This window comes from Odocoileus virginianus, chromosome 2 (genome assembly GCF_023699985.2).
Source record: "Odocoileus virginianus isolate 20LAN1187 ecotype Illinois chromosome 2, Ovbor_1.2, whole genome shotgun sequence".
In the NCBI taxonomy this organism is placed as follows: Eukaryota; Metazoa; Chordata; class Mammalia; order Artiodactyla; family Cervidae; genus Odocoileus; species Odocoileus virginianus.
Genome location: NC_069675.1, coordinates 59,721,369 through 59,746,373, shown reverse-complemented (window position 1 = coordinate 59,746,373; position 25,005 = coordinate 59,721,369). Strand labels below are relative to the sequence as shown.

The 25,005-nt window shown below is 37.1% G+C and overlaps 1 protein-coding gene across 4 annotated transcripts in view; it reads right to left on the bottom strand.

Moving 5' to 3' along the window:
* AFTPH (aftiphilin) overlaps window positions 1-25,005 on the bottom strand; it is a 70,558-nt gene that overhangs the window by 31,671 nt on the left and 13,882 nt on the right. For 3 of the 4 annotated variants that reach the window (XM_070480176.1, XM_020916207.2, XM_020916211.2), the window contains exon 2: window positions 4,857-6,817. In XM_070480176.1, coding sequence (XP_070336277.1) covers window positions 4,857-6,785 — 1,929 coding nt within the window. In that variant the 5' untranslated portion in view covers window positions 6,786-6,817. Of the gene's footprint in view, window positions 1-4,856; window positions 6,818-9,527; window positions 9,590-25,005 lie in introns of those variants that run through there. The other variant, XM_070480174.1, reaches the window with a different exon arrangement.

Sequence of the window (25,005 nt, the reverse complement as noted above, 5' to 3'; positions counted from 1 at the left end):
AGACATTTGGTCAAACATTATTCTAGACATATCTGTGAGGGTGTTGCTGGATGAGATTGACATTTGAATTGGTAGACTAAGTAAAGCAGATTGTCTTCCTTAATACGGATGGCCTTCAATCAATTGAAGACAGTTTGTGGACTGTAGATCTTAGGATGTCCATGGTCACCTCTGTAACTGCATGAGTCAATTCCTTATAAAAAACTGGTCAGTCTGTCTCTCCATGCATGCATGCATCTATCCATCCAACCTCCTGGTTCTATTTCTCTGGAGAACCTTTGACTAATACACCTTTGTTTTGTATAAATGACTACACTGGGGTATAAAGAGACTGTATTGAAACTCTCATTCAAAGTTCCAAAGGAGTGTATAATGCCAGCACCAAAGATCCTAGAATCTGGCTCTTAGGCCAGACAAAGGCACACCTCCTCTAAAGTATCTTTAATTTTTTAAGGTAATTTCTAAAATTCCTTCAACATATTTCTAGTTAAGTTTTCCTTTCTTCCTTACAAACAGTAGTCGGTCATGTCAACAGTTTTAATATTGATAGCATTAGGTCTTGTTCTTAAGTGGAAGTTTAGAAGAAACATAAAATCCACTGGGCAATTTAATCTTCCATTTAAGAGGATATCTTATGTCTTACCATCATGAAATATTAAGTAAGATATCAAGTACAATCTACAATTGTATACTTATCAATCCCTAACTTCAAGTTATATAAGAAGAGTAAGCAATTCCCTATGCTCTAAAAAGATGGTTTGCTGCTTTTGCATAATTTCTGGATAAATCTAATAAAGTATTTCTATTCTGGAATTAAAGACCAGAATTTCAAATTTTCTGAAGGAAATAAAACAAAAGTAATTGCTGTCCAAATACTTCAAGCAAGCAACGAGCTATAAGGCCTAAAATATCAATTTCTTTCTTTTCAAATTGACATATTATTGACTTATAATATTATTTTCATATGAATAGTTCAATATATGTATGTATTACAAAATGACCACCATAGTCACATTTTTTTTTTTTTTTGTGAGGAGAACTTTTAAGAACTACTCTCTTAGCAACTTTCAAATACAAAAGGCTGTATTACTAACTGATCACCATGCTATACACTGTATCTCTAGGACTGATTTATTTTGTAACTGGAAGGTTGTACCTTGTGACTACTTAATTTATTTTGTTGCTTACTTATGTTTTCAGTCATAAGTTCAAGTGTTTACCGACAAAAAGGAAAACCTGCACAAATCTCAGGCAGGTGATTAAATAAACGAAGGTGAATATGTCATATGTCAGTATGAGAATGCTGACTCTGCTGAGCAAACCAATAACTGAATCTCTAAATAACATAAGCCAAAGTATTACTGATTCTCTTCTTTTTCCTTTTTGTGACACTCAATTTTTAAAACTCTCAAGATAAATCTTCTAATAACATTTTCCCAGCAGTGTTATCAATTAGATGGCTAATAAAAGAAAATGATTCATAGCTTCCTTTTCTACAGCCAGTCAATATAAAGAGATTACTTACCCCAATTACCTAAAATCTCAAGTAACACCCAGGGCAACATTTTAAAACGTTTACAAAAGCTCAGGGTTTAATGCAATATTCATGACATTACTGCCTTTACCATATATCTAGGAAAAAGCATCTTGACTATTTCAATCAACGTTCCTTTCTAGAATGTTAACAGATTAAAAAAAATAAAACTGTTAAAATAATACACATAATGGTCTTTTGAAAAAACACTGCTTTCAAAGTAAGGAGATTTTTATTATTGTCATTTTATTTTGTTCAAATCTTAGCCACAAAAGTGAAAAATAGTTTTGATCTTTTCCCAGTTCGTACAATAGAGGCATCACTAATTTGCTTTTCTCTACAATTTACAAGAATGTTAACATAAAAATGAAATAATCTGAACTCCGGGTTCTCAGAAAAAAAAATATTCACTGAGGGGGAAGAATATTTCTCAATAAATGGTCATTATGGTTTTTACATCAAGGCCTGAACCCTCTGAGGCTTGCTGGAATCACAGCTGAGAATTGGGTTGACTAGGAACATTTTAGAAATTTGAAAGGGTTTTTTCTAGACTCTTCCCTAAGTAATAAATTATTGCAATAAGGTTGCAATAATTCATTGTCGCAATCTAGGGAAGATATATTTTATTAAAATGTTAAGATATCCCTTTGGTAGACTGAAAAAAGGAAAGTACTAAAAATAAGGACCTAGACAATGTCACATACATAGTGAGAAGTCAAAGAAATTTGAAATAACAACTATACCATTTGTCTGACTTCACAAACAATGAACTACTCCTTGTGTTTGCTTAACTGCATTAACTGAGCTCTGAATTCTAAAAGACTCTCACAACATTCTGTCAAAGTACAATTTGATGGCACTCTGTTCAGGACAGAATTGCTGTATCTTGGTAAGATTCAATCTACAATCAAAGTTTTACAGCTTACAAAAAAAAAACCTAATGTTTACATTAATACGTGAGGATTTCTGTGCTGTCCCTCAACATGCTGTCCCCCATTACACGGCAGCAGCTAGGATAAAGATTTTAAGATAAATATTAGTGTAACTATTCCTCTCTAAGAGAACTAGATTAAAGTGCATTTCCAGCAGATTCTGAAAAAGGAAGAAACTATAGGTCACAAGCATTCACAACAGCAGGATAAGGATGAAAGTCACTTTCCATTTCCCCACCTCAATTCCTTTCCAAATTCCTCTTCTGGCCCCACTTTCAGCAGTTTCTCCTTTCCAACATCTATCTCCAAGTTCTGCTCATTTTGCATAACCCATTCAGCAAAAAGAAAAGCCTGAGGATGGAACCAGACAATCTTGGGAAGTCAATGCATCCTGCTGTATCTATACCATTTGTGTTTTATTTTTACAAAACAGAATCATACTACAAGATTCTTATTTTTCCCAGTATTTCCCAGAGTATTTTTTTCACTCATTAAAAGTTTTACTGTCCTTTTATCTTCACAAAAGTCTGCAGCAATAGATATTATCTCCTTTTTACAGACAACTGAGTTCAGAAGCAGTTTGTCCAAAATCATAATGCTATACAACACTGAATCAAGATGTGAACTCAGATCTGTAAGATTCCATAAAGCCCATGTACTTTATTTCCTCCTAGTATATCCAGTTATCAAATTACACATAAATAACTTTAATCAGCTCATAGGTTGCAAAAAATCCTTTTTAAAGTGGTTGTACTTTAAAATTTCATTATATAATGACGATGTTTAAAGTTCTAAGGCTATAAATTAAAGACCATCCAATACCAGTGTCACTCTATACTCCAGTAAGATGAAAGTAAACAGGGAAAGGATTAGGTCAAAAACCAATAGTCTTTGCTTTGCATTATATAGTTAATTCAGTCTTTGTTTAAAATTGTAAGCTTCTGCCTCAATAATGAATTCAATAATGAATTACTCAACAGGAATAATACACATTAGCCAAACCATGTAATAACTGAATTAGCAAATTAAGCTATTCAGGCACTCAATGTCAGATGAAAAGTGATTCGTTGTGCACTCCAATGGGTGGTACCATAATTTCTATAATATCTTAATGTATTAGAGATATTTAACTAGACTTCAGAAAAATTTTAAATTGAAAATGGTTTGCTTAGCAAAAGATAAGTGAAGAATCAGAGTTTGTTGATTCTGTTTCTCAGTATCTTTAAAATAGGCCTGTGGACCAAGTTAATACTAGGCAATAATACACCTATATCAATAAAAAGCAGTGATTTTCAAGGAGATGCTCTTTTCTATGCTCCTAGGGCTGAGGAAAGGTTAAATGTAGCACAGGGTACAACTCAGGACTGCGGAACAATCTGAATAACATACTGCACCGTTAGGGGCTACTTTAGGTCAAAGTAAACCCTGATGAATCTTCTCTGAAAGTCTGGACCAGAAAAAGATAAAGGACAAGGGCTAAAAATATTCTCCCTGACAAGGCTAATTCCTAAGAAAAGTAAACATAAACATGCATTTGCAAGAAATTATAAGCAAATAAACAGTCACATGAAGTCAAGGTATGGCTGTATCTTTTCCTAGGTCTAACCCTCAGTCGTGTCCTACTCTTTGCGACCCCATGGACTGTAGCCCACTAGGCACCTCAGTCCATGGGATTTCCCAGGCAAGAATACTGGAGTGGGTTGCCATTCCCTTCTCCAGGGGAATCTTCCCAACCCAGGGATCCCACACCAGTCTCCTGCATTGCAGGTAGATTTGTTACCATCTGAGCAACCAGGGAAGCCCTCTTGTTCTAGGTCTAACCCTTAATCTATCTCACAGCCTCACCCCAGGTCTTTTATTAGCTGTTAAACCGAGGCCCAAATCTGCTTTTTTCAAATCCTTTTTCTAACCTTCAAGTCCCTATAGCCTTCATCACAGACTAAGGTTTCAAATTCTGCTTGCTCTCGTCTACAATCAAAAGTCTTTCCTAAACAAAATTAAGAGATTATTTTCTGAAGCTTAGATCTTAGTTTAACCTTGTAAAATCACTCTTAAGGTAGAAACTGAAGGATTTGCTGGAATAGTTCATTAGCTAATTAATGAATTTTTTCATAAGTGGTATTTATATCTACCAAAAAACTAAGTTGATGAATTTCTATAAATATTAAAGAAACAGGTAAAGAAAAATCTTACCAAGCATTATTATAGGAATGTCTCTTTAAAGTTAACCAAGTGATTATGAAACATGTAACTAATCTACAAATCTGGCAAACACTATGTATCATAAAGAGACTCCTTAACAGGTACCCAATTAAAAAATGCTTTTTGAAAAGCTGAATTAGAGACCTCCATAGCATTGTTATACAAAATAGAGAAAAATCAGTAAATACCTGAACTGAAGTGGTTGTTTCGTGTAAATGACCACCAGCAACTGCTCCTTTGGAAACTGCTAAGGAGAAACTGTGCACTTTGGGGGTTCCCGGAGTATCAATCTTTTCATCTGTCCTATGTGACTGCCAGGCTTCCTTTCGATGATGAGATTCAGTGGCTTGCTGGTCTCCAAAAGCAGCCCAGGAACAGCTATCTTTCTGTCCATCCTCAAAAGCATTCCAATCTACAACCTGGCTAGGACCAGCTGAACTGAAGTCCGCAAAATCATCAGAGTCTTGAAAAGCACTGCAGTCATCTTGAATATTTGGCACAGAATCAAAGTCTCCAAACTCACCTTCTTGCCCAATTTCCAGTTTTGAAACAGGTTCAATGCCTGTCCCAGTAGGTTTTCTTGCCAAACTGCATCCCTCTGATAAACTATCAGAAGTCTGTTTTAGGTCTGACTCAGTAAATATAATTTCCTCTTGGCAAGAGACAGTATTTGATTCCCCGAATTCTCCGAAGTCATCACCTGGTTCACTCAAATGTGGAAAGTGCTCTGAGGACTCTTCAAAAGTGACATCACTCATTGAATCTTGTGTACCAGCAGTAACAAAAGGTGGAGTTGTGCCACTGGCTGTGCCAAAGTCACCAAAATCATCCTCAATGGTATCGTTGCAAGTCACAAAGTCATTACTACTATCACCATTTTTTACACTCACAGAATCATCCAAAACATTTTCTTCTGTAGGATCAAAGCTGAGGCTCTGGGAGTCAGTAAACCCTCTAATTTCTTCTTTAGAAGAACTAATTTCATCGTCTGCATCCAAAGTTTTAGTAGAAACCATGCATAGGTCAGCACATTTAGAAGTGAATAAATCAAGATTTTCCTCAGCTTTACATTGTTCTCTCCTACTGGCTTCTGAATTTTCAGCTGGGTCTGCCAAACTCCAAGCCTCTGACTGAACACTTGAATTGAAAAATTCATCTTGTTGCAATGTGGGAAGGCCTTGTTTTCCCCTAGTGAAACCCCTGTCACTCACTATGCTTATTTCTGAAACACAAACCTGATCCTTTCTAGCAGTGTCTCCTTCATCATCAAAGCTTCTATCCAAAGACACTTCTTTTATGGAATTCAGTTCATTGACTCTATTAATTTTATTGTTTTCCCTGGTTAGTGCTTCATCATTTAAAACTGCACATCCTATTTCTTCTAGTTGTATCCTTTCTTTTTTGGAAAATGTGGCAAAATCTGCAAATTCCTCAGCAGGACTAGGTGCATAGTCTAAATTATACTCAGTACTATGAGTGTTAAGAGGCTTTAGTCCTTTTGAATCAGCTACAGTGTCCAGATCATCTGTTCCCTGAGGATTTACAGTTTCCAACACTGCAAACCCATTTGTTAGAATCTCCAGACAAGGCGGCTTTTCACCATTGCAGCTCTCTAACTGCTTGTTCTGATGAATAACATTCAGATCAGTTCTAAAATCTCCTGGAGAGAAACCTTCAGGTGTTCCAACATTCTGTCTCTGCTCCACTTCTTTATTTAAATCTTGTGGACTTTCTATGCCATCAATGGAAGTATCTAAAGTTTTAGATGAAATTATTTCTTTGCTGGTGGTAGAAAGTAAAACATCAGACTGACCTTTCACAGGAGAAGAAAGTTCAGCAGTGATGTCCTTATCATTACTATTTTTAATGGACTTAAAGCTTGTAAGGCTATCTACATTTTCTGAGAAATCATGAATTGGCATAAAATGGTTTGAAGGTACAAACTCTTCCTTGGGACGAGTATAATCTGGTGTATCAAAATCAACAAACCCTACACCAGAAGGGCTAACTTCAGAAAACCCACCAAATTCCCCAAATTCATCGTCATCATCATCCTCAGCTCCATTGTCTAGTGGTGGTGGGGATGAAGAGTACATTCGAATGATGTCTGGCTCCATTGTTCAATTGCTTTCAAATACTTAATTTACACCTGGAAAAAAAAAAGAAAGATTTCTTTTTAGGGAACAGATTACATACAACAAAGTCATTCAGAATTCTCTCAAAGAAACTCCAAAATGGTGTAAATTTACAGTGCTCTGCTTTTTATTTTTTAAACTATTTTTCTGTAAAGCAATTATCCTTCAATTAAAAAATAAATTTTTTAAAAAACCTAAAAAAAAAACCCAACTATTTTTATCTTAGGTAAGATTACACAGCTATAATATAATGGGGAAAAAAACAAAACACCTTTTACAGTGTATGTTTCCAATGGCATTGGCAGCACATTACTGAATCTGAGGATTCCAGAAAATTTCAAATAAACACTTACAAAAGTACATCTATAAGAGTCTCTCTTGGGCACTTGCTTGTTCTCTTAGACTCTCCTTCTAGTTCACTGGGGACTCAGCTTGCCTTGTGGATTTGTAAAAGTTCTTTATAAATAAAATGAAAATTCTGTCTCTAATAATGGCTGCAAATATTTTCCTCAATTTGCTTTTCAATGTTTATTTCTGACTCAAGTTAATTTTTTTCTGTTTTTAAAGACTTTATTTTTTCAGAGAAGCTTTAGGTTCACAGGAGAATTGAGCAGAAGATATAGAAACTTTCTATACGGATCCTACCCCCATTAATTTGCATAGTCTCCTCTGTTACAAACATCTTCTACCAGAGTGGTATATTTGTTACAACTGATGAACCTACACTGACACATCATTATTACCCAAAGTCCATAGTTCATATTAGGGTTCATTCTTGGTGCTATACATTCTGAGTTTGGACAAATACATAAAGACATGCATCCACCATTACAGTATCACACAGAATAGTTTTACTGTCCCCCAAATCCTGTGTTCCACCTACTCTATTCATCTGTCCCTCTCCCCTACCCTGGCAACCACTGATTTTCTGTCTCCATAGTTCTACTTTTTCTAGAATGTTATATAATTAGAATTACAGAGTATGTAGCTTGTATATACTGTATGACTGGCTTCTTTCACCTAGTAACATGTATTGAAGGTTCTGCCTCCATGTCTTTTCATGGCTTGAAAACTTTATTTTCTTAAAGTATTGAATAATATTCCATTACCTGACTATATCATAGTTTAATATTTTATAACTTTCCATTTTGAAATTGCTTAGGACTCACAAGAAGTTGTCAAAATAGTACAGAGAGTTCTCACATATGCTCTTACCCAGTTTCCTTCAGTAAGAATACGGTAAACAACAATAGTACATGATCAAACCCTGAAACTGACATCCATATAACCTATTAAACAGCTACAGACCTTGTTTAGATTTCATCACTTTTCCTTTCTTAGGGTGTCTGCACAGTTTTATGAAACTGATCACACAGGCAGATTAGATTTCACTGTCACTATAATTGGGGTTAAAATTGTTGCAAAAATAGTTCAATAATACCAATCAGTATAAAGTCCTTTGTGTAATCCCTAAATAGTCATGCCCTTCCATAAACCTGAACTGTTGGCAACCACTAATCTATTCTGCATCATTATAATTTTGCTATGTCAAGAGTGTTATCTAAATGGAATTATGTAATATGTAACCCTGTAAACTTGGCTTTTTCACTCAGCTTAATGCCCTCAAGATCCATCCATGTTGTTGTATGTGTCCACAGTTCATTCCTTTTTATTGCTAAGTAGTATTCCACTACACAGATGTCACCAGTTTGTTTTTCCGTTTACACCATGTAAGACATCTAGGTTATTTTCAGTATTTTTACAACTACAAGTAAAGCTGCTATGAACATTTGTGTACAGACTGTTATGTGAACGTGAGTTCTCATTTTTCTAAGATGAATACTCAGGAGTGCGAAGGCTGTGTCACATGGTAAGTGTGTAATTAACATTATAAGCCAAACTGTTTTCCCAAGTTAATCTTTAAGGGGTCAAATTGATTTTCCATTAGTAGTTTTCTTCATTATTTTGCTGTCATAAAAGCTTAAATTTTAAATTTAATAAATATTCACTTTTATTTTCTTCTACTTTACAGGGTTTTTTGTTTTTTTTTTTTTTACACTTAATACAGTTACAATTTATTTTGGCATATGGTCTAAAGCAAAGGTCTAAGTGAATTTTTTCCTAACTAGCAATTATCACAGTCACATTTCTTGAATAATTCTTCCCAGGCCTGTGAGTTTATGATATCTCCTTTTTTTTTTTAACATTCAATTCTTAAATGGAATCTGTGTATGAATTATTATTTTCCTCTGTACTAAACAGTCAAAAGTGTCACAAGACAGAAATTATCAGTAAAAGGAAAGGGAAGATTAATACCAAAGTCCTAGAATAAAAACAGCCCATAAACAATAAACTGATCCTCACAGTTGTCAAGTTAGACACAAGAGGAAAATGTTTACTGCAAAATTCAACCAGTTTTGCAAGATAACAACAATAAATTAAAAAAAAAAAAAAACCAATAAATTCTTTCAACTCTCAGGATAAAATTTCTTAAGATCTTCCCGTTTTAAAGAGAAGGTACCTTATAAACCACATAATTTAATTCAGAGAGGAGGAAAATGAGGTAACTGATGAGCAGCTTTACTGAGTCATATAGCTGGTTAGCAGAAAACGGCTTCAGAATACAAAAAGATCTTTAGGTTAAAGACTGGTCAGCGCTGAGAGAAATAAGCAAGTCAGAAGAAGAAAGATCCCACTGGAATATATTTACTTTAAATTGTTTACCTTACGAAATCAGCATTATAAAGAAGGAAATAACTGCTTTAGTTCCAAGATACTTTTTTTCCCTGCAGATTTAAAGAGAAAATCATACACACAGTAAAAGATACAGATAAATTCTATTTTATTCCCTTGTTGAGCTTCTTGATAACCCCTTCTAATGCCGAGTATACAAGGTCATTTGGCCTCTAACAGTTTCCCTATAATTATGAAGTTCCTAGTGTTTAAAAATACTCTCCAATTGTTAATGAAGGTGTGGAGAAAGGGACACTTGCACACACATACAGAAGGCAATTTGGCTATACTATATGAACTCCATTTTTTTTTTCATTAAACAAAATGCTCCAGAAGGATTACTTAAGCAAATTATGCCATATCATTACAATAGGATCCATCTGAATCCTTTTAATATAATTCCTTTTTAAAATTTAAACGCATTCATAATGATGCAGACATGTCAAAAGGACACAAAAACCAGCTTGAAGGGGTTACTACTGTTTAAATCAGGGACAACTTCAGGATCAAAATAAAGATGATGATGGATTATAATTCACTGAATAAAATAATACACTATCAGCCCTCATGGATATAAACATGTAAATGAATAAATTGAAAGTTAGATTAGGAACAAGATATTGCACAGCTTCAAAATACCTCCCCACAACATACTCAATTACAAAGGGAACAAGGGTGGCTTCCCTTGGTGAAGACTGACACTTAATCAAGTAACCAAAGTCAGTACCACTAGAAGCGGGGATACAGAAATCATGCATCACCTGATAAGATGCAATGAGGACACAGACTCCTTTCTGGAATTCCTGCCAAAAATACACAGTTTGACTGGATTCATGAGGAAACTTCAGACAAATGCAAATTAAGAGATAATCTACAAAACAACTGGTCTATAATAATCTTGAAAAGTATCAATGCCATGAAAGTAACAGAAAAATTGGAAAACTGTTTCAGATTGAACTTGACTAAAGAGCTGTGGCAAGTAAATACTACACTTGATTCTCAACTGGCTCCCCTTTTTATAAAAGTCATGATTGGATGACTGTGAGACTTGAATAGAGCCCAAGCATTAGCAGCAATGCACTGATGCTTTCTTGATTTTGATGGTAGTACTGCGGTATGTAAGAGAAGTCCTCAGTCTACACACTGAAATATTTGGAAGAGATGGGGGCAACAGTCTCAAACTGTTCTGGGGGAAAAAAAAATCTTATTTGTACTAAACCTGCAACTTTTTATAAGTTTCTGATCACCGCAAGATGGAAAATTTAAAAAGTTAAAAGCATTCCAGGAGATTTATGCTTGCATTTAAATATGCCTATTTTATAATAAAATGTGTTACTTACACAAGAATAATGCTTTATTAAAAATTACAGTAGATATGCATAAAATTTACCAAATTTAAACCACTTTTAAGTGTACAGTTCAGTGGCTTTAGGTGTATCGACACTGTTGTACAACCATCACCAGCATCAATCTCTGGAACTTTTTATCCTCCAAAACATCAAAGTGTCTTTGTACTTACTAAATGACAACTCCCCATTCCCCATCCCCACCCCCTAGCTCCTGCAGCCACCATTCCACTTTCTATCTCTAGGAATTTTGACTACTCTAGGTGCCTCCTGTAAGTAGAATCATGCAGTATTTGTTCTTCTGTGACTGGTTTACTTCACTTTGCATGATGTCCTCAAGGTTTATACATACTGCAGCATGGTGTCAGAATTGCATTCTTTGTAAGGTTGAATATGATCCTACTGTATGTAATACTATCATCTGTTGATGGACAGATGGGTTGGTTCCACATTTTGGCTACTGTGAATCATGCTTCCGTGAACGTGAGTGTATAACATACCTTATTTTTAAAAATGTTTTACTTTGAAAGAATAATAGATGAATGAAGTTGCAAAAATGGTAAAGTCCTGTGCACCCTTCACCCAGTTCCTTCTAATGGTGACATCTCAGACAGTTCTAGTATAATAGCAAAACCAGAAACATGGTATTACTATCAACTGAACTACAGACCTTTGTTTTCACCATTTAAAAAAAAGAAACAAAAAAAAAAGCTTGCCCTCTTTTGTGTTTGTGTGTAGTTCAATTTTATCCCACGTTCAGATCTATGTAACCACCACTATCAAGATACAGACCTGTCCCCACTCTTCCAACCCATTCCTGTCCCTGTTGAGATTGTTCAGTTGCTCAGTTGTGTCCAACTCTTTGCGACCCCATGGACTGCAGCACGCCAAGCTTCCCTGTCCTTCACTATCTCCTGGAGTTTGTTCAAACAAATGTCCATTGAGTCTGTGATGCCACCCAACCATCTCATTCCCCTTTTCCTCCTGTCCTCAATTTTTGTCAGCATCAGGATCTCTTCCAATGAGTTGGCTCTTTGTATCACGTGGACAAAGTGTTGGAGCTTCAGCTTCAGAATCAGTCCTTCCAATATTCTGGGCTGATTTCCTTTAGGATTGACTGGTTTGATCTTCTTGCAGTCCAAGGGAGTCTCAAGAGTCCCTTGAACACAGTTCAAAAGCATCAATTTTTTGTCACTCAGCTTTCTTTATGGTCCGACTCTCACATTTATACATAACTACTGGAAAAACCATAGCTTTGATATATGGACCTTTGATGGCAAAGTGATGTCTCTGCTTTTTAATACACTGTTACTGGGCAACCACTAATCTAGTCTACATCTCCATTAATTTTATGAAGTGTTATGTAAACAGAATCATACAGCATGTAACCTTTTGAGGTTGACTTTTTTCATTCAGTATAAGCACTTAAGGTCTGGGCTGGATGAAACACAATCTAGAATCAAGACTGCTGGGAAAAATATCAATAACCTCAGATATGCAGATGACACCACCCTTATGGCAGAAAGCAAAGAAGAACTAAAGAGCCTCTTGATGAAAGTGAAAGAGGAGTGAAAAAGCTGGCTTAAAACTCAACATTCAGAAAACTAAGATCATGGCATCCGGTCCCATCACTTCGTGGGAAATAGATGGGGAAACAATGGAAACAGTGACAGACTTTATTTCTTGGGCTCCAAAAATCACTGCAGATGGTGACGGCAGCCATGAAATTAAAAGACGCTTGCTCCTTGGAAGAAAAGTTATGACCTACCTAGACAGCATATTAAAAAGCAGAGACATTACTTTGCTGACAAAGGTCCATCTAGTCAAAGCTATGGTTTTTCCAGTGGTCATGTATGGATGTGAGAGTTGGACTATAAAGAAAGCTGAGTGCTGAAGAACTGATGCTCTTGAACTGTGGTGTTGAAGACTCTTGAGAGTCCCTTGGGGTTGTGGTAAGGACTGCCTGAGTAGATGCATATTGGAGTGGGTTCAGTTCAGTTGCTCAGTCGTGTCCGACTCTTTGCAACCCCATGGGCTGCAGCACACCAGGCTTCCCTGTCCATCATCAACTCATTAATAATACATACACTAATAGTATGTTTAAATAGTATTTATAATAAAGATGCTAAAGAAATTTACATACACAGGTTCTTATTTCTCTGGGATAAATGAGCAAGCACAGGATCACTGATCTTATGTTAGTGCATGTTTAGTTTGGTAAAAAACTGCCAAACTATTTTTGAGAGTGCTGTATCATTTTACATTCTTATAACATTTTATTTGTAAAGGACCATCTGTGATGTTTAAGTAGAATCTGTTCATGGTTAATCTACTGCCTTTTCTATTGTTTGAAAAATGAAACATTTTATTGTTTCAAGGCTTACTTCAAACTGGGATGTTAAGGCAAATACAAAGATCTGAATCAGGAACTTTGTAACCAATAACAGAAAGTAGTTTTTCTTCTTGTCCCACTTTAGCAAGGTATTCTCTCTCTCCTCCTTAGGTGAGACAGGCTTTATGAGACCGCCGGACTATGAACGTTTCCACATTCCTTAAAACTGTGTCATCTATTGATGAGAAGAACATGGGCTGCACATTTGTTTCAGCAAGTCTTGGCTCTGATCCAGCTCACCCTTCAGAAGCCTGAGAGTGCCAATGCTCCGAGGTTTCAGCCACAAATGCCAACCGGCTAGTGTGGAGAAGGCCTGAAATTTCCAGAAAATTCTTCCGTGCCCAGGCCAAATCAGTAAAATTTGTTAACTAAAGTATATTTGTTCATTTTAGCTGAAGTGTAATGAATTTAATTGTGTAATGAATTTAAATATTAAGTCTGACTTAAACAAATCTACTATTTTTTTTAACCACAGGAAAATATGGATTTTTAAGTAGTCTTTCTACCAAACAGAAGCAGCATAGATGAGCTGACATTAATACTGTGCCTGGCACAGAGCCACCTCAATAAATGTTTCTTCATCCTTAATGAACTACTTCACACACAAGGAGTCCTATCTATTATCCAATTCCTTTACAACCTGAACAAGCGCTTGTGTGTGTGTGCATGTATGTTTTGCAGGGAACGGCGGTATGCTCAACTTGCCTTTTTCCTGTCTGCTTATTCCAAGACCTGTTAGAGGACAGTAAACAAGTAATGGGGATATCCAGGAAAGACTGAAGTCACAGTTTACAAAAGGCTCTCATGACTGAGTAGTCATGGTAGTCCTGAAGATAGTCAAAGCAACCCTGTGTCAGAGTGGCAGCCAGGAAGACAGGGGATACAATGAGTGAAGGTGATTCAGAATTCATCTTTCTCAAGAGGAAGAGCCACATTTGCTTAACGAGCTCTAGCCGCAAGTCTGAAATGGTCTTGGGAAAAAAAAAAGACGGTGAGTCTCCAGGTTGAAAGCTCTGGGCTCAAGTGGCAAGATGGACTTGGGAAGGCAAAGGAATAAAAAGAGGGATGGGGCTGATATCACTTAAGACTATCGACCCATTTCAAAATAGTTCCTCAAGAAGCACAAAGTTGGAGGACTTAACCTATCAGATACCAAGCCTTTGTTTAAAGCTATATGGCCATGTGATAACAAAGATGCCAATGCAGAGTGGTGGGGGAAAAGAACAGGCTTTCAACAAATGGTGCTAGATCATTAACTGGGAGAAAAAAACCTTTTATCCTACCTAACATCTTACTCAAAAGTTAGTACCATACAGAGTGTAGGCCTAAATGTGAAAGATAAAATAATCAGCCTTCTAGGAGGTAATTTAAGAGATTATTTTCATGACTTCAGGGAAGGTAAGGTGCTTTAAACAAGTAATAGAAAGCAGCAATCATAAAAGAAAAAATTGATAAATTGGACTCAAGATTAAAAACTTCTGTCAGGAGAACATTAAGAGACTGAAAAGGCAAGCCACTGCCTGAAAGAAGATACTTGCAATACATGTAACTGTCAAAAGAACTCACACCCAGAATACGCAAAAAATTCCTACAAATTGATATGAGATGACCTAAAAGAAAAATGGCCAAAATATTTATACAAAAGAGTATTTCACAAAGGAGGATGTCCAAAAAGCAAATAAGCATATGAAAAGTCATCAGGGAAATGCATATTAAAACCACAACAAGACACAACAACATACCCACTAGGATGGCTAAAATTAGAACAATTCAAACTATAGCCACTGATGGCAAAGACTGGAGCAACTGGGATTTTCATTCTTTAATGGCGGGAGTGTAAACTGGTATTGCCCACTTGGAGAACTGCTCGGAAGTATTTATTACAACTATACCAGGTTTATATCCCACAAAAGTGACTATTTACATGTGCTAAAAGACATGCACAAGACCGTTCTTGACAACTTTAATCTTAACTGAAAATAACCTAAATGTACATCAACAGAATGGTTAAAATAAACCATAGTATAAGCAGACATGGCAATGAAATGAATTATTGCTATATGCGACAACGGGGATGAGTATCGCAGACATAATGTATAAAAGAAACCAGATAACTATATATAAAATAAACACTGCATGATTCCAATTCTATGTGGTTCCAAAGACACAAAGTGATCTATGATGGTAACTCAGAATAGTGGTTACCTGATGCTGGGAAAGACTGAAGGCAGGAGGAGAAGGGGACATCAGAGGATGAGCTGACTGGATAGCATTACCTACTCGATGGACACGAGTATGAGCAAGCTCTGGGAGTTGGTGATGGACAGCGAAGCCTGGTATGCTGCGGTCCATGGGGTCACAAAGAGTCGGACACAACTGAGCGACTGAACTGAGCTGATAGGGAGGGGTAGAGTACTGACTGAAGGGCGGCACTGAAGAGCCTGCTGGATACTAACAGAGATAACGCTATTATCTCTCCACTGGGTAGTATTTATACTGGCACATTCTTTTGTAAAAATTCATCCTGTTGTACACTTACGGTTTGTGTGCTTTGCTGTGCGTATGCTATGTGTCAAAAAGTGTTTCTCAGAAAATCAACATATTTAGATTACAGTGAATTAATATATGACCATAGTTAAAAATATACACTCTAGAAAAAAATTTTTTTGCTTATTAATACCTTGCCTTATTCTGGGATATAAATGTAAGGCTATATTTATATAGATATAATATGTCTCAAGAGGTAGTATGGTATGAGGGCAAGATCTTGGATCTGGAGTTAGACAGGGCCCAGGTTTAGGTTCTGGTTTCCCTGTTTACTAACTATGTGAGTTTGTCCTCTCTGAGCCTCCAGTTTCCTATCTATAAAAAGCGGCTAGCAGTCCCTACTCTACAATGCTGTTATGAGGATTTTAGATAACAGACCTTAAGTACCTGGCACATTCTGTGCACTTGGTAAGTTATCAACTATCATCACATTTAAACTTATACCCAAATCTGTGGCTCAAATCACATTCTAGCCTTCACAAGCTCTAAGCCAGTGCCTGCTCACTTGGCACAGACATTCACACGACTCTGCATGTACTTTTAAAAGGTCACTGAGGGACTGCCTCGGTGGTCCAGTGGTTTAGACTCTGCGCTTCCAATGTGGGGGGCGGGTTGGGTTCAATCCCTGATTAGGGAACTAAGATCCCACATGCTACATGGTGCAGTCAAAAAATTTAAAAATAAAACAGAATCACACAGCTTAAAAGGTCACTGAAAGAATAAATCGTTTAAGAAGCTCTGCCCAAACAGTCCGTGGATGGAAAAGCACCACTTGCCACTGGAGAGGAGGAGGATGAAGTTCCAGATCTTGTGGAGAATGTTGACGAGGCTCCCAAGAACGAAGCACACGGAACTGAGTTAACTTCCGAAGAAGATGAATCTTGAGGAAGTTACTGGGAGCTGCTATTTTATATTGTGACTGCTTTTTAAAATTTTGTTTATGGATCTGATAAAAATCTAGATCTCTAATATTTTTAAGCCTAAGCCCCTGGACACTGCAGCTCTTTTCACTTTTTGCTTACATACAATTCATTCTTTGCAGCTAATGAAGCTGAAGAAGCCTAAGAATAAAGTTTGAGACAAAGATAAACAAAAAAAAAAAAAAAAAGAAAAGAAAACTATTAGTAACCACATTAAAGATATAGGAAGTTGACTTTACTTCTAATTTCTATAACCAATCCCAAGAAAATATGAAACAATGCCCAAGGTTAAAGGACTGAGACCATAACCTCTGAACTAATTCAAGGGACCAGTAGTAGTTTGTTAAAAGATAGAGGCTTTGAAATAGAACAGGACAGTGTAACCCAAAAGTTCTCACTAGTAGTACCTTGAAGGATACTGGCTATAGACACTTCCAAGTTAGAGGAAAGACCACAAGGGGAAAAGCTTCTAAGCAGATGCTTAGAATGATTCTGCATACTTCTCTAAGAGAGAGAGAATCCTTGACCAAACCTCTGCCCTTCATCATCCACACAAAGTATCCCCTACCCCGAAGAACCTTGAGCACACATTTGGTGGTAATGGTGGGGTCTCTGAGGCCCTCTAGGGAATCCAGAATCAACCATTGAGACTTCCTTCTGGACAAGCTGAAAACTCACCAAAGAGAAATCCCCATCTTTTACAACAGCAGCAGGGACCGGTTTCATGGAAGACAGTTTTTCCACAGTGGGGGAAGGGCGTAGTGCAGGAGGTAATGTGAGAGAGATGGAGAGCAGCAGACGAAGCTTCCACTCACCTGTTGCTCACCTCCTGCTGTGTAGCCCAGTTCCCAACAGGCCAAGGCCTGACACTGATTAGGGAACAGGTCCAAGGTCTGGGGATTGGGGATCCCTGTTTTATAGGACACCAGCCCAGCTTAATCAACGTATACATCAACTTTCAAGGCCAGACAGCACTTCCAGATGACGTAATCCAGCTTTACCAAGGACCCTTCAACCCAGACACATTTTTATAGGTACTGAGTTGGAAGTGGATGGTTGTGGTGAAGAACACAAGCAGAAATTTAGTGGTAAGAAAAGGGAAAAGACAACTGTATCTGAACTTATGCTACTGACTTAAATAGTACAAACAACACCAGCAAGCCTTATTTAATGGAACACAGACACACACACTCACTACCTTTTTACCACAATATATTTGAGGTTTATAATTAACCACTTGTTTAAAAAAAAAATCTGTATTTTCTTCAGAAAAATGAAAGAAAATATTATATAAACAATTAACATCGATTTGCATTACAAATGTTGCCTGTTATTTCAGTAGTCCAAATTATTCAAATCTTTACTGTAACATCCTCATGGGAGTTTTCAGATACTGCCACTATCAAAATGCACTGTCAATGAATCCTCCCAGCCTACATTCCTGCTTAGAAGTCATCTTGTCAGAAAAAAAAAAAAAAGAAAAAGCTTTTCTTCTGAGCCATATGAAGATTTAAATTTAGTTAACTCTTTGTTTTCAATACATCTAGAGATGCCTGGGCCATGATGTCACAAAAGTTTTTATGCTTCTAAAATTTAAAACCTATAAAATGATAATTTTCTTTTCTCTTTTTGAGTGGTTTATTCTTAGTGTATTAAATTAAACTGTTCAGTCGCTAAGTGGTGTCTGACTTTTTGCAACCCCATAGACAGTCAGGCTTCCCTGTCTTTCACTATCTCCAAGAGATTGCTCAAACTCATGTCCATTGAGTTAGTGATGTCATAGTACTCAACGGTGGCTAGCAAAACATGGTGTTCAATGGTGGCTAACAAAACAAAGAGAGCTCCTAAAAATAAAATATTTTTAGTAAAGACCTGAGAAAGGTGATGGTGTTTGTTTCATTTTAGGATTATCATCCTCCCTTCAACATAGGGTGCAAACTTAAAGACTACTTAATAAAACTCCCACAATTCCAAAGCTGAGTATTTTTCATGGACCTCAGAATTTCTCTGAACTTGCCCTTTGAAAAACAAAAATTCAAGACACTACTGGCATCAACTGTATCAATAATACACAATATTATTTAAAATATCTGTCAAATAAATAGTATATTCCACATACTTTCATTTCCTGCTTCCATCAATAACAATATTAATATTACTTTGGCACTATATATCAATACTTATGTGAGAAGCACTCATGAACTGTCCCATTCAGTCCTCAAACTATGGTATGAGATATGAACGATTATATTCATTTTACAGATAAAGTTTCCTGAAACATCCACAACTTGGAAGAGGAAAAAAAGATGCTTATAAGGTAAGATGAAGAAAGTATAACCAACAAAAATGCCGAGAAGTGAATCTCTTATTTCAATATTAATGTACATAGTGGCAAAAATGTGGCAAATAATTAAAATAAGCAGCAAAATATCTTTATATCTAAGTTGTGCATGTGTGCTCAGTTACGTCTGACTCTTTGTGACACCACGGACCTTAGCCTGCCAGGTTTCTCTGTCCATAGAATTTTCCAGGCAAGAATACTGGAGTGGGTTACCATTTTCTACTCAAGGGGACCTTCCTGACCCAGGGATCAAACCCAAGTGTCCCGTGTCTCCAGCACTGGCAGGCAGATTCTTCAAAAGACAAGACTGCCAAAAGCGACAACTCAATTATTTGTCTTCCTGGTTTTGATGTAAGGACGAGTCACAAAAGTACAAATATTCTATATGTAAGGTAAATGACACCCAGAGCAGCAAAACACGTTTATTTTTCAATGAAGGTAGCTGCTGCTGCTGCTAAGTTGCGTCAGTCGTGTCTGACTCTGTGCGACCCCATAGATGGCAGCCCACCAGGCTCCCCCATCCCTGGGATTCTCCAGGCAAGAACAATGGAGTGGGCTGCCATTTCCTTCTTCCAATACATGAAAGTGAAAAGTGACAGTGAAGTCGCTCAGTCATGTCCAACTCTACCAGGCTCCTCCGTCCATGGGATTTTCCAGGTAAGAGTACTGGAGTGGGTCGCCAGTGCCTTCTCCGAATGAAGGTAGCTAAACAGCAGTAAGAGTTATTATGGAAGCTAGTTTTCAAAAATTCCTAAGAAAGAGCTTTTTCTTTCATTGTATACTTTAACCTTCTATGCAAATCCATAAAGTACTGTACTTATTTGTATGGTTTTACAGCAAAAATTAAAACATTAGAAACTTGTTTAACTTGTTTTATCAACAAACCATATTTAAGAGTTTATTAGCCATTTTTCCCAGAAGGTTCAGTTCAGTTGATCAGTCGTTTCCGACGCTTTGCAACCCCATAGACTACAGCACGCCAGGCTTCCCTGTCCATCACCAACTCCCAGAGCTTACTCAAATTCATGTCCATTGAGTTGGTGGTGCCATCCAACCATCTCATCCTCTGTCGTCCCCTTCTCCTCTCACCTTCAATCTTTCCCAGCATCAGGGTCTCTTCAAATAAATCAGTTCTCCGCATCAGGTGGTCAAAGTATTGGAGTTTCAGCTTCTGCATCAGTCCTTCCAATGAATATTCAGGGCTGATTTCCTTGAGGATGGACTGGTTGGACTCTCAAGAGCCTTCTCCAACACCACAGCTCAAAAGCATCAATTCTTCAGTGCTCAGCCTTCTTTAGAGTCCAACTCTCACATCCATACATGATTACTGGAAAAGCCATAGCTTTGACTAGACAGACATTTGTTGGCAAAGTAATGTCTCTGCTTTAATATACTGTCTAGGTTGGTTTTAACTTTTCTTCCAAGCAGCAAGTGTCTTTTAATTTCCCAGAAAGTACTTCAACTTAAAATTGAATAAATGACACTGGATAACTGCTGATAACAAAGGCAATGGAAGAGAAGCAGCAGTGAAGGCAGATGCATTAGCTCTCAGAAAGTCATTTTTCCCCTAGTACCCTCTACTCTTATATAGTTGCAGAATAAATTAAACACTCTAATTTTCCACCCTAATATCCCTGAGATGTTACACTGAAAGTAGAATCTAAAAACAGAAACTATTTCAATTTCACGCCCCATCACTAAAATCTTGCTTATATTCACAGTATTGTGTACAGATAAGCCCTGGACCTTCTGTTTTCTTTCTCAGCTGCTTGCTCAGGGGGCTCTTTTGAAATTCTCCATTAATACTGTTGCTTTCAGCCAGTAAATGTTCCAGACTCTTCCATCCTCAAACAAATCAGAGCGAAACAAAACAAACCCCTCCCTTCTGTGCCCTTTTAACTTTCCTCCTCCTCCTCCTCACCACCAAGCTGCTTGAAAGGACCCTGTCTATTCACTGTCTCTACTTCCTAACCTCCCACTCACTCCTCAACCCAGCACAATCTGGCTTCCACCCTATCACTCCACTGAAATTGCTCTGTCAAGAGTGACTTTATTTGAGTGGAAAAGACTAAGAAGACAGTTCAGGCACAGGCCTATGTTGCTGACCACTGCATTCTCAGGGCCTGGCTCACACTACTTCTGTTCCTTCTGGGGCACTGCATTCTCAGGGCCTGGCTCACACTACTTCTGTTCCTTCTGGGGCACTTTTGTTTTGAAAGCCCACAAAGTACAGTTTTCGGATTTGTTTCTCAGCACAAGGGGAGGTGTCAGCCGGAGTATCACCAGAGCGTAATACTACTCTGGCTGTTGCTGTTTAGTTGCTGAGTCGTGTCTAACTCTTTGTGACCCCATGGACTATAACCAGCCAGGCTTCTCTGTCCATGGAATTCTCCCGGCAAGAATACTGGAGTGGGTTGCCACTTCCTTCTCCAGGGGATCTTTCCAACCCAGGGGCTGAACTCCGGTCTCCTACTTGGCAAGCGGATTCTGTACTGCTAAGCCACCTGGGAAGTCCGATACTACTCAGGGCAGAAAGGTGCTGGGAGCAGAGAGCAGGAGCAAGGGAAATTAGCTGACTGAAACTACTCTGGGCAGTCAGCTAATTTCCTTTGCTCCTGTTCTCTGCTCCCAGCAACTTTCTTTAGTACTTCATGTAAATTTTCCACAGATTTGCCATCAGCTGACAATAGCTGACACTGGTTGAAAGAAATTTCTCACTGTCAAGTTTTAAATTAGCATTCTGGTCAAGACTAGCAAGAGTTCAACCTCCAGAGACCAGGGTATTCTGGGAAAAACAAACAAACAAATCCCAAAAGTGTACTTCGTAGGCTTTCAAAACGAAAGACCCCCTTTTATCCAGTAACTAAAATATGTACACCTTGTAAAGCTCTTGGCAGCTGCCCTTTCCCTAACAGTGTTGTTACTGTCTATATCATGAATACCTGCTATGAAAGCAACTCATCTTTTGGATGAAAAAACATCTAGCAAAAGTTATAAAACTGCAACCAAATGCAGTTAAAATTCAATGATCTGAACTAATGAGAAAGAAAGCAATGTCCAAGATAACCTAAAACTCACAAATTTGGCCTTAACATATGACCTATGGAACAGAAGATTTACCTCACAAATGATGTCTTTCCCAAGTACTATTAGTTTTAATTTGTTCCCTGACCACCCATCAATTGAGAAGATGACCTAGAGACATGTGAGGTAACAGAAGGAAACCAGACAATAAACCAGGCTTAGAAATAGCCATAAATTATCCAAAGACAATAACACATAATGGCTCTCTTGGGACAGATTATCATAGAACAAAAGTTTTGTATATCTGAAAAAGTCAAATGTAAACACATTCCAAAACAGTGCTCATGACTGTGTGTGTATACAGGTAATAACCATAGGTGGATCTACCTGCACCAATAACTTTCATGGAAACTACAGAAGGAATTCCCATGACAAACAAGTTTCTAGCTAGCTGACCTTTTAATGTTGTTATGGTTTAAAGTTTTGCTTTCTTCTGAGAGGTAAAAAGACTAAAGGGTAAAAAGGAAAAACAAACAAACCCAGACAACATTTATTATTTGCAATGTATTATTATACTTTTGATTAGAAATGACTTGAGAATTAGCCTATTGGATAAAGCCAAATTTTTCAAAAATTTCCCCTCTGTAATTTACAGAAGAAATGTTTACAAATTTCACCAAACAGTATTTACTCTTATTCTCTGTGTACTTTTGATATTTTTAGTTTTATTTCATTTTTTCTTAAAATCTGGTCATGATCCCCTATAAATGATTTTATAAACCATAAACAAGTCATAACCCAGAAAGCACTGACTCTCCTGTGATCAGCTTTCTAAGAATAACTCATTTTACAGTCTTGGGGCCATGGCTGAAAGTTTATATAAGAAGCGGAAAAAAAAAAAAATCAAAATATCTCTGTACATAATCTTAGCACAGAATCTGTGTTATGTCATTATGTCTCCAACTGCATCCATTAATTCTGTTCAAGTTTAATTCACGTCACAATAATATTATCATCCTCCTTCCTTCTGATCCACTTCCTCTAAATCCAATTATTGACTCCAACATATAAGAAGAGGAAAAAGAGCTTCTTTTAAAACAAAGAACTCCTTGATTGGTACTTACAAGGACAAAATGCATTCTTAAATAATATTATTTGAATGAACCAAGTAATCTGATAAAGTGTTCCCTTTCTCTTTATAGAAATTTGCATAAAAGTAATAAATAAAAAATATTCATTTTTCAAGTTCATACTACCCTCAGTCTAGGAAGCAAGCCACTTTAAAGATAAATTTAAAGATACCACCAGTGGGAGTATATGTCGGTTCACATATTCCAAGCAAATCAGTAATATATCAAAAATTTTATAAGGCATATTCTTTTGATTAAGCAATTTTATCCGCAAGAATGTATTCCACAGATGCAGTCATATAAGTATGCAAAGATATTTCCACAAAATGTTAATTCCTGCCTTGTTTGTTTTTAAAGAAGCAACTGAAAACTTAAAGGGTAAATAGAAACTGTAGCTTTTTTTTTTTTTTTAAGACAAAGCTATATCGCCCATAGGGAAAGGTGTTTAAACACATTTTTAAGTGAAAAAGCCTTACTGAAGAGGCATTCTCTCTTGATTCTCCTATCATATATATCCTTTCTTTCTCTAGTGGATCTGCTTCTTCTGCTTGCCTCATAAACGTCCATGTTCCCTAGGCTCTGGCTTCCTTATATTTTTATCCCTGAGAGATCTCTTCCCCATTTTGTTTGACAGTATATGCCTGCAATGCCCAAACCTCTATTTGTGGCTGCCCAACCTCTGTACACCCAACTACCTTTCTGAATCTCTTGACATGGATTTCCCACATAGATCTCATACTCTTCAATTTCAAAACTGAAGTCAACCTCTAGTCAAAGAACAAACAGAAACTACTTGTTCTTACACAATATTCTGAATTCTAAATTCAGAAATCTGAGTGTTACTTCTGTCTGTTCCCTCTGCCATCTTCTTCCATCTTCCTCCCTCAAATTAAATCAACCACAAATTAAGTCCTTAACATCTCTTACTGTATTTAACATCCCACAACCAGTATCAGATTTCAGGGCCTCATTATTTTCGGCCAAAATTCCTGTAGTCACTTGAAACTCCTTACCTTACCCAGCATGGCTAAGATACTCCCTCTTTCCTCCAGCCAGACAAAACTACCTTCTGGCTCCTCTACTGGCTCCACACTACATCTCAGTTGTCCTATATGCCACTTCTACCAATTTACTACTCTTATAGTTCCAGAGAAGTCATTTGCTAAGCTTCCAGAAGCCTATTCAGGCACAGTGCTTTCTGTGAAGCAGTATCACCAATATTTATCAAGTTATTATGTGATAGGAACTGGGCAAGATATTTATTCATACACTATCCAACTTAATCTCAACCATCCATTTTTAGAAGAAATAGGCTCAGAGAGGTCAAGAAAATCTGCTCAAGGTCCCATAAGGAGTTATGTTCAGAAAACAGGGCTCTAACGTTAAAAAAATCAGAGCTCTTTTCATTACGTCAGGTTGCCCGTCTGAAATAATTCTTTATATCTATTTTATTTAACAAAGTGAATCAAATTTATTTCCATGTTTTTTTCCTCTAGTAGGCAATAAACCAATGCTTCTCAAGCTTAACTTTTTTTTTTTCAAGCTTAACTTTCAATAAAGGATCTTTTTACAGAATATGGCCTGAATATCTGCATTAAAAAAAAAGTTTCAAAGGTAATTCTGATGGCCAAGTGAAGGTTAAGAACCACTGTGTTAAGTTTCCAGAGAATATTAATATTACTGGAATTTATTATTCTTGGGGATACCATCAGTTCAGTTCAGTTGCTCAGTCGTGTCTGACTCTTTGTGACCCCACAAATCACAGCATG